The sequence below is a fragment of the Pelophylax lessonae genome (genome assembly GCF_965119305.1).
Source record: "Pelophylax lessonae genome assembly, chromosome: 9".
Taxonomy (NCBI): Eukaryota; Metazoa; Chordata; class Amphibia; order Anura; family Ranidae; genus Pelophylax; species Pelophylax lessonae.
Window position 1 is genome coordinate 60,413,826 of NC_138776.1, and position 10,451 is coordinate 60,424,276.

The 10,451-nt window shown below is 51.3% G+C and overlaps 1 protein-coding gene across 1 annotated transcript in view; it reads right to left on the reverse strand.

The window, feature by feature from the left end:
- Window positions 1-9,929, reverse strand: part of TIAL1 (TIA1 cytotoxic granule associated RNA binding protein like 1) — a 48,127-nt gene extending 38,198 nt beyond the window's left edge. Inside the window, exon 1 of the mRNA XM_082268044.1 lies at window positions 9,773-9,929. Within this exon, the coding sequence (XP_082124170.1) occupies window positions 9,773-9,801 (29 nt within the window). The 5' untranslated portion in view covers window positions 9,802-9,929. The remainder of the gene's footprint in view (window positions 1-9,772) is intronic.
- Between the last annotated feature and the right edge of the window lie 522 nt (window positions 9,930-10,451).

Below are 10,451 nucleotides of genomic sequence, written 5' to 3' on the forward strand. Positions count from 1 at the left end.
CCGGCAGATAATTATCAGTTAAGGATCTGATGAATGCCTAAAGGGGGGACAAGGAGTTTGAGGGCAAGAAAAGAATAGAAAGTTAACAGAGTTACAGAAGTGACTGCTAGAGGAAGAGAGCAGAGTGCTGTTTATTAGAGAAGAGTAGGGAACAAAAGAGATATGGGAGAAAATGAGGGGATGCTAGAGAGTTACTAGTCTTAGCAGTGCCATAAAACAAAAATTCTGTCTGGAAGAGAAAGATAGGGAACAGGGAGAGCTGAAGCGCCGGAGAACGAAGCCACCATATCAGGGACTCCCTCGTTCCCCGACTCAGCCAGATCTGATTTTGCAGAGACTATGGAGTCTTGTCCCATTTGGTCAGAATCTGCCTTTGCAGGGACCTCGTATGGAACTGTGCAAACGGAACCGCCTCGAAGGCAGACACCATCAGGCCCAGCACCCGCATGCAAGTCCGGAGGGACAACCATCTGATGGAAAGCAGGAGGCAAACTGAAGCCTGCAATTTTTGGAGTTTGTCCAGAGGAAGGAGCACTCTGGCTAAGGCAAGTCAAGGGTCAGGCCTAGATAGTCCAGCTTTGTGTAAGGAACCAGAGCAGACTTCTGAAAGTTCAGAATCCAGCCAAATTCCCGCAGTTTGTATTGTGATCTCCATGTTGCCCACCATAGCAGAGGGACACTTCGCTCGCAGAATGAATCCTCCAAGTAGCCCAGTACCGCGATCCCCCATTGACGTAGCAAGGCTAGCACCGGGCTAACATTTTTGTGAAGACCCGAGGAGCAGAGGCGAGACCAAAGAGTAACGTCACTAACTGATAATGCTCTTCTCCCACAGCAAATCGGAGAAAATGCTGGTGACTGGCACATATTGGAATGTGAAGGTAAGCATCCTTGATATCGAGGCGAGGAAATTCCCCGATGCAGGGATGCCACCACTGTTCGAATAGACTCCATTTTGAACTTCTGTACCCACACAAAGCAGTTTAGCACCTTGAGGTCCAGGATTGGACGCATTTTGCCTTCCTTCCTGGGGACTGTGAACAGGTTTGAGTAAAAAGTCAAAAAACATTCCTAAGTCAGAACCGGGACAATCACCCCTTGAGGGAACCGGTCTTGTACCACCCCAAACAGGCCCTGTAAGTGGTCTGGGGACATGCGCAAGTTGGAAGGAAAAAAACCTTGCCGGGGGACAAGAGCGAAACTGGACCGAATGACTTTGTGGACCCACTTATTTTGCACTAGGTAAGTCCACTGGTCCGGAAATCAGCAAAGAAGTCCCCCAACCCCCGATACGGGTGAGGGCGCACCTTCATGCTGAAAGAGCCTTGTCCACGGGTCTGGGGAAGCCTGATCTTGGCTTGGTTTGGATCCTCCTGAAGAGGCCCTGAAAAGTTTGAGCCCTTGTCAGTCAAACCTGAGGGAAGAAAAAAAAATTCTTATGAGCGGAGGAGGAGGGCCCACATCTACGAGGTTCCTTGCCCTTAGTAGCCTGCGGAAGAAAAGTACTCTTTCCCCCCTGCGAGACCTTTAATGAGGTCATCCAGGGTAGCTTCAAACAGGCGATCTCCTTGGAAAGGAAGATCAGTTAAGGCCTTTTTTTGAAGTCTGATCCGCAGACCAGCACTTGAGCCAAAAGACACACCGATGAACCAATGCCAAAACAGAGGTGAGCCGTCAGGGGAGCAGCATCCAAAAGCCATCACAGGTAAACTGCAGCTGGTCCGCCAGCTCAGCAAAAGCAGGAGGGAGCTGTTCCCCCTCCAGGTCACAGCTTTAAAAGCTTAGCCCACTCGGTCAGAGTTTGCAACACTAGGGCAATGGTGAATACCGGCCTCATTGCCGAACCAGCCAGAGTGTACATATGGCGGGCCACAGCCTCCACCTTCCAGTCAGCCGGACCCTTAAAGGCCGGGGACTCTTCAACTGCAATCATGGTTGCCTTGTTTACCTGGAAACCGGAAGGTCCACCACCGCCAGCACAGTCCACTTCTTAAGAAGGGACTCCTCATAGGGGTAATGCCTAGTAAAGCGCTTAGTGACCCCACGGGGATGCTTTGGTCGTCCCCACTTTTTAGCGTAAATTCGGCCAAAATAAGCAGGGAAAGGAAATACCTTTGCCGCTCTTGATGTCTTGTGAGTGCCAAAGGGTACCTTCACCTCCATCACAGCTTCAGCTGCGTCCTCCATCTTAAGGGTCTCACGCACAGATACAATTAGTGCATCCACCAGTGATTTTTGTGAGCGGTTTCAGACGTGGAGAAATCATCCTCACTATCAGAGGATTCCAGGCGCGTGATTGCAGAACCAGCAGGGTGACCCATGCCCGCGGCGGCCGAATCAGATTCAGGATCTGATGAGAGATGAGGCAGGGGAAGGCGGGGGCACTTTTGGCTAGCCTGTCGCCCGCAAGCCACCTGCACCTGGGACATAAGGGACTCCAGGACCGCCGTCAGTGCACGGATGGATGGTTGGGACCCGGAGGGCCCCGCAGCCTCAGATAGAGGATCAGGTAGGGAAATGTGCTCCAAGGACTCAAGGGGGACCCCACAAAAAAATGTAAAAAACACTGCTAAGGGACAACCCCCACCGAGCTGGCAGCACCACCCAGCCGCCAGGCACAAAGCACCAGTGATCCTCAGCAGAGGGAGAGGACCCCACCAGACTCGCCACCCGCAGAACCAAGCACCTGCAGCCACCAAAATAATCTGCATTACACTTGCGGTGATCTGGAATTAAAATGATCCAGGGGTCAGCACCAGGGGATGAGGATGGGCTTCCACCGCCAAAATCACCGCCCACAGGGCTCCACTGTCACCGCTATTTTTAATGGCAAACCATAGAAAAATGTTCGCCGAACTACACAACCATGGCCGCCATGTATAGAACACACAGGCTACAACAAAATGGCAGCACCATGAGGCATACAGGGACCCAGGATTGGGAGACCAGGTCTCAAGGACAGATCCAAGCAGGCCGGGGGGTGGCCCTGGCAGGAGCCCCCCCCCGTGCACATTCGATCATCCAGTCGCCGGCGGCGCACCCCCCCCCAGGAAAGGGGAACCCAGGGGTTCCCAAGGAGGGGCCCACGTCCAACCCCAAAACCCTCCTGGGGGACAGCTACTCACTATACCAGGAACCAGACGGGCAGCACTCTAGGCAAAACCCCTCTCCATCGAAATGGGGGTGCTGTCAGTCAGGAGGAACGCTGCAACTCAGGCAAAGACCCGATCGTATGCAACCTTGCAAGGCATTTAACTTGCAGGCCAGTCCCCGTCCAGCGGGAATATGTCGCGGCTGACCTAGCGCGGAGCTGGGGTCTGCGCACACTGGCCAGACTGGGGTGACTATTGGATCTAGTTATCCAGCCCATCACCCAGTTCGGCAGTTGATTGTACATCTCACAGGTACATCTCACAGGTAAAACCCAGGAGGAAAAAATTCCCTATCTAAAAAATGTTGCCAGCACCAAAGATCCCAGCAATGAACTAGGTCCTTACTCCTGACTAGGCAGCAAAAAACTGAGTGGCTATAGCAGAGAGGGAGTATACTCCCCTGGGACTGCCAATGGGTGTAGCATTGGCAGTCCCTAGTGTCCTACTCCTGTAGGGGGCAGTATAATCCAATGGTCATGAATACCACGAGCTTTGTCTGCCAGAAAATGTAGCTGTTGACTTTTAATAAACACACACTCGCCTGTCCCACGGTCCAGCGATGCAGCCAGCGGGAGCCTCTGTTCTCTCCCTCTTCTCCCTGTGGTGCCAGCATCTCTAGTGTGGGCACCCAGCTGTGAGGTACACACTTCAGAGGTATATATTTTTTACTTTCTGCATTAGAACATTCCCAATAAAAAAAAAAATTCAAAATCAAATTTTTATCATTTTAGGCCAATATGTGTCCTGCTACATATTTTTGGTAAAAAAAATCCCAATAGGTGTATATTGATTGGTTATTGCGTCTACAAACTAGGGGAAAGATTTTTATTTCTTACTAGTAATGGCGACGAACAGCGATTTTTAGCGGGACTGCAACATTGCAGTGAACAGATCGGACACCTAACTGACATTTTTGGGAAACCAGTGACATTACTACAGTAATCGGTCCTAAAAATATGCACTGTTACTGTGCTGACACTGGCAGGGAAGGGGTTAACACCAGGGGCGAACAAAGGGTTAAATGTGTCCCTAGGGCAGTGATGATGAACCTTGGCCCCCAAGATGTTTTGGAACTACATTTCCCATGATGCTCATGCACTCTGCAGTGTAGTTGAGAATCATGGGAAATGTAGTTCCAAAACATCTGGGGTGCCAAGGTTGGCCATTACTGCCCTAGGGGGTGCTTTCTGTGTAGGGGATGGGCTTGCTGAATGAACACAGAGGCCTACGTTCCTAAGGAGAAACACAGGATTGCTGTGTTCATTACTGACAGAACAGCGGTCACTGCCGTTGTCTCCACAGGGAGTGATCGCGGGTGCCCGGCAGACACCGCGGCAGCCAGACCAGCATGCACGCACCCCCCACTAGTGGTCCTGCGAAGCAACCTACAGGTACGTCGTTCCACAGGACAGAGCTGACCTGCCGCAGCAAAACTACGGCGGTTTGTTTGACAAGCGGTTAAGGAAGGGGGGGGGGGGGGTAGAGCAAGTAGTAGGTACTTTTTACATTTAGAATTTTGTACAACATTAAGCTAAAACTTCCATTTAGATTGGTAAATTTACTAAATCCTTCTCCTTCATAAGTGGAATGCCTCCTAAAGTCAGCTGCTCTCTACATGCCTAAAGAATACAAAACCTTCAGCACAACACCAATATATCACCGACACAACACTCTGCTGCCACTGTAATAAATACTAAATAGAAAAGTGAACTCAGAGTTCAGAGCATGACTCCAAGTTCTCTGGGGGGACCATGTGACCAGGTCTGACCACTGAACAGCTAGATATTTCACATTTCATTACACGTGTCCAAACCAGACCAAGATGGAACTTGGAAAAAGGTAAAGAATGAGTGACTGGCAAACCACCTCTCCTTCCTCCCTGCTGATGACATTCATGAAATTTTGCATCTGAAGAAAAAGGCGGTTTGGGCTGAACCACAATAGAGCGAGTTTACAAAATCTAATACACTAGTACATTTTTGTACAAATATTCTCAGAACATTTGTATTTCTAAAGCAGTTCAAAACAAACTGACAAAGGGGTCCTGCGTGGCTCTGAAACGTTGCCATACGTATGCCATGTGACCATGTGAATAAAGCTTTGGACCCTTTTGAGGAATCCTTGGTGTGCTGAAGATATTTCTTAAAGGATAAGTCCAGGCAAAACCTGCTCTGTGCCACATTCTAAACCTAATTATCTACCCCTGTAAAGCAAAAAAAAAATCACTGTACTTCTCTATTCTGCAGCCGATCCGATCCCACACTGAGCTGTCAGCGGTGGCTTTAGAGTGGAGGCGGGTGATGGAGAGGCACTCGACAACCGAAGCCCCATAGTAAGTCTATGGGTGATCTTACTTCCCATTCATTTCACAGCCGTTGTCGGTCCTCTCCTGCACACAGATCTTGTAGCTGGAGATCGGGTGCAGAAAAGCTAAGTACAGTGATTTTTGCTTTACAGGGTTAGCTAGATTAGGGTTAGAATGTGGCACAGAGCAGGTTTAGCATTAGTTAGGTTTTGCCTGGACTTGTCCTTTAACCACTTGCCGACTGCCACACGACTATTTACGTCGGCAGTCAGCCCCTCACAGGCAGAGGGACGTAGGGCTACGTCGCTAGCCTGTGAGGGTCAAGGGAGCGACCGCGCGCCCCCGGAGGCGCGGTCACGGACCCCCCCGCGCGCGTGTGACCGGCGGACCCAATGTCCGCCGGTCACTCGGCGATCGACGGTGCAGAGGGAGAAAGGCAGGCGGCTGATGTAAACAAGCCGCCTGTCATTCTCCCCTGTGTAGGAATAGTGATCATACGGTTCTACTATGTAGGACCGTTGATCACTGTTCCTACACCTCAAGCCACAGCCAATCACAGTAAGAATCACGCCCCTAGGGACACACATAACCCCTCCCTCTCAAAAAAAAGTTAACCCCTTCACTACAAGTGTAATTTTACAGTAACCGTGCATATGTATAGCACTGATTACTGTAGAAATGTCACTGGTAACCCCAAAAGTGTCAAAAATGTCAGTCAAGGGTCCGATCTGTCAGCCGCAATGTCGCAGTACCGCAAAAAAAAAAAAAAAAAAAAAAAAAACCACAGATCGTCGCCATTATGCGTAAAAAAAAAAAAAAAAACAACAAAAATGACAAAGATCTTTCCCTTTGTTAGTAAACACGATAACTTTTGCGCAAACCAATCAAAATACGCTTTTTTCAATTTTTTTTACCAAACATATGTAGCATAAAACAAATTGGCCGAAAAGGTTAAAAAATTTTGATTTTTACATTTTTTTTGGGGGGAATTTCATATAAAAAAAATGTGAAAAATATTGTTATTTTTGCAAAATTGACGCTCTTTTTTTGTTTATAGCGCATGATCAAAAAAAAAAAAAAAAAACGCACAGGTGATCAAATACCACCAAAAGAAAGCTCTGTTTGTGGGAAAAAAAGGACATTTATTTCATTTGGGTACAGCGTCGCACGACCGCGCAATTGTCTGTTAAAGTCATGCAGTGCCGAATCGCAAAATAGGCCCTGGTCAGGAAGGGGGTAAAATCTTCCGGGGCTTAAGTGGTTAACTCCGTCTGCGGTTTCAAGGCGGTGGTCATTGCAGCACCCAGCATTACTACAGCCATTTTCAGGAACGTGTGCATGGGGAATATTGCGTTTGGTTTTCCCATTGTAAAGCAACTGACCCAGACACTAAGGGTTGACCCAGATAGGTGTACATATTTATACAGGAGTTAGCCAGCAGCAGGATCTTGATCTTGGGTAAAATCTTGTTCACACATTGTGCGGGCACATGAACTCCTGGCCACCCCATGTTTTTCTGCAACACCGGTCCTGCTGATCACAAAACTACTGATGTTTGCATACCATCCCTCAATTTATTTATGAGGTGGCACAAGCACAGATTGACTGGCTTTTAGACATTTATGAATAACTGCTGAGGTCACTGTGGGCATGCACCAACCTCATGAATTTGCCACTGTGGCGATCTGTGTTCTAACAATCAATTACGCTAGGTAGCATGGCCCGCCTGCATCCTAGCAACTGGATTACACCTACTGCGTCTTTGTAGCCAAGGATGCTAGGTGGCACAGAATGCCTAAATCCTAGGAACTTGGGGCCACCTGCATTCTGGCAACCAAGGATGCCTAGCAACCAGGGACTGACTGAATCCTAGCAACCAAGGCTGCTAGACAGTGGGGACCACAAGCGTCCTAGCAACCAAAGGTGCTAGGCAGCATGGGATGCCTGCACCAATGCAATCAGTGGCCAACTGCATCCTAGCAACTAAAGATGTTAGGCTTCAAGGGCCACCAGTGTCCTAGCAACCAGAGTCTGCTGGCATCCTAGCAACTAAGGATGTTAGGGAGCATGGGATACCTGCATCCTAGCAACCAAGGATTCTAAGCATCATGGGCCACCAGTGTCCAAGCAACCAAAAAGGACAGGCAACATGGGATGCTTGCATTCTAGCTATCAAGGGCCGACTGCACTTAAGCAACCAAGGATGCTCTGCATCAAGGGCCAACATCGTCTTAACAACCAAGGATGCTAGGCGGATCGGGAAGCCTGTCTCCTATAATTTTGGGCCCACCTATATCCTACCTACCAAGGAAGTTAGACATCAGGGCCCACCAACCTCCACCAGCATCCTAGCAACTATGGAGGCTAGGCGGAATGGGATGCCTGCCTCCTAGAAATCAGGGCCCACCTATATCCTTTTAACCAAGGAAGTTAGACATCAGGGCCCACAAAAGTCCACTGGCATCCTAGCAACTATGGAGGAAATATAACCTGACTGAGGGTTTAAGCCATCACCAAAAAAGCTTTGTCTGATGCTGGACTAAGTAGTCTGTCTGATCTGCCCCAGACAGCGGGAAAATCCAGATGATGCCATAACATAAAAGGGAAATCTCTGCCATGGTCATCCACAGGCAGGAAGTAAAGACCAATTCTTGACCAATAAGATGTGTGTGTACAGTGACCTCATCAATGAGCTCATCATATGAAGTCAGCAAAGGATCAGATACAAATGTGAGAGATCCTGGGAGCTCTGAGACACATGCAGATATCTGTACATAGGAGACCTCACTACTGTACTTCCCTTCAATAGACCTCTGGCAGTTTAGGGCCCCACTCACTTTTTCCATATGTTGTAAAGCCTCTAGGTCAATTGCCATATGCTGGCCATCAGTGCATTACGGGCGGACTTGGGAGCCCCCCCTCAGTGCATTACGCGGCAGGCTTGGGAACCCCCCCTCAGTGCATTACGCGGCGGGCTTGGAAACCCCCCTCAGTGCATTACGCGGCGGGCTTGGAAACCCCCCTCAGTGCATTACGCGGAGGGCTTGGAAACCCCCCCTCAGTGCATTACGCGGAGGGCTTGGAAACCCCCCCTCAGTGCATTACGCGGCGGGCTTGGAAACCCCCCCTCAGTGCATTACGCGGCGGGCTTGGGAACCCCTCCCCTCAGGGCATTACGCGGCAGGTTTGGGAACCCCCCCTCAGGGCATTACGCGGCGGGTTTGGGAACCCCCCCCTCAGGGCATTACGCGGCGGGTTTGGGAACCCCCCCCTCAGGGCATTACGCGGCGGGTTTGGGAACCCCCCCCCCCCAGTGCATTACGGGCGGACTTGGGAAACCCCCCTCAGTGCATTACGCGGCGGGCTTGGGAACCCCCCCTTAGTGCATTACGGGCGGACTTGGGAACCCCCCCCCCCCCTCAGTGCATTACGCGGCGGGTTTGGGAACCCCCCCCTCAGTGCATTACGGGCGGACTTGGGAACCCCCCCCTCCGTGTATTACGGGTGGACTTGGGAACCCCCCCCCCCTCAGTGCATTACGGGCGGGCTTGGGAACCCCCCCTTAGTGCATTACGGGCGGACTTGGGAACCCCCCCTCAGTGCATTACGCAGCGGGCTTGGAAACCCCCCCCCTCAGTGCATTACGCGGCGGGCTTGGAAACCCCCCCTCAGTGCATTACGCGGCGGGCTTGGAAACCCCCCCCTCAGTGCATTACGCGGCGGGCTTGGAAACCCCCCCCTCAGTGCATTACGCGGCGGGCTTGGAAACCCCCCCCTCAGTGCATTACGCGGCGAGTTTGGGAACCCCCCCCCCTCAGTGCATTACGCGGCGGGCTTGGGAACCCCCCCCCTCAGTGCATTACGCGGCGAGTTTCGGAACCCCCCCTCAGTGCATTACGCGGCGGGCTTGGGAACCCCCCCCCCCCTCAGTGCAAAATGCAGCAGACCTGGGACCCAGACTATACCACCAGAGTCCCTGGAAATAGTGCTGGGGCCCTGTAGAACGTGTGGCAGGCCAGGGCCCCTAGTATCATGTGTCCTGACTATATCATCAGAAACTCTGTACAATGGGAAGCAGACCAGGGGCCCCTGAAGATGCAACTGCTCCCCCCCCCCTCCAATATGTGGCAGCACATAACACTTAGGGCCCCAATGCGGTATGTAGAAGGCCATGAGACCAGAACATGCCGCTCCCCACCACCACACATACAGGTAATATTCCAGAACCCTCACTATGAGGCCGGAACCCCCGGCAGCCGATTCTATACTATGAGAGGGGCCCCTGAGGCGGGCAGTGGGTGCTCCGGGTACTTACAGGGTGCGGGGTTGCCCGTCGTCGTCCATGTTGGCCGGGGGAGGGTGCAGGCTCCCGGTGCAGGAAATATGGATAAGCTCCGTCCGGGCCCGGAGGAAAATGGCGGCCGCGGCGGTGACCAGTCAGAGAGAGGGCGCCCACTGCGCAGGCGCATCGCCATCGCACGCTCCCGACGCCCCGGCTGCTACGTCACCCATGTGAGCCGCGCGTTCCGGAGCCCACGGGTACGAGCCCCGCCAATAGCGCCACAGCTTGTAAATAAGGGGAAGAGCAGAATGCTGCAGGGTGCAGGATATAACAACCTGTAAAATGTATATGTAGTGCACCACACGTAGGAGCTGCTGTTGAAATGGGATCCTCCACTCCTGCACAGCCAGAAACACTGAATTTCCATAGTATCCCAGGGTCAGAAAACAGCCCAGCACTTTGTTTTTATGTTTTATTGAGGGGATAAAACATGTTCGTGGGATAGGGTTATTATGGGATGCCCACTCGACTTAAGAACTCATAACCACTTCAGCCCTGGAAGGTTTTGCCCCCTTAAAGCGGAGTTCCACCCCGGGAATAGTTTTTTTAATAAAAATACTCCCGGGACAGTCAGGGCAAGTACATTCCACGATGGCTAGCCTCTGATCCGTCCCGGTGTTCCGTGAAAAAACCATACCCATGAGAAAACCAT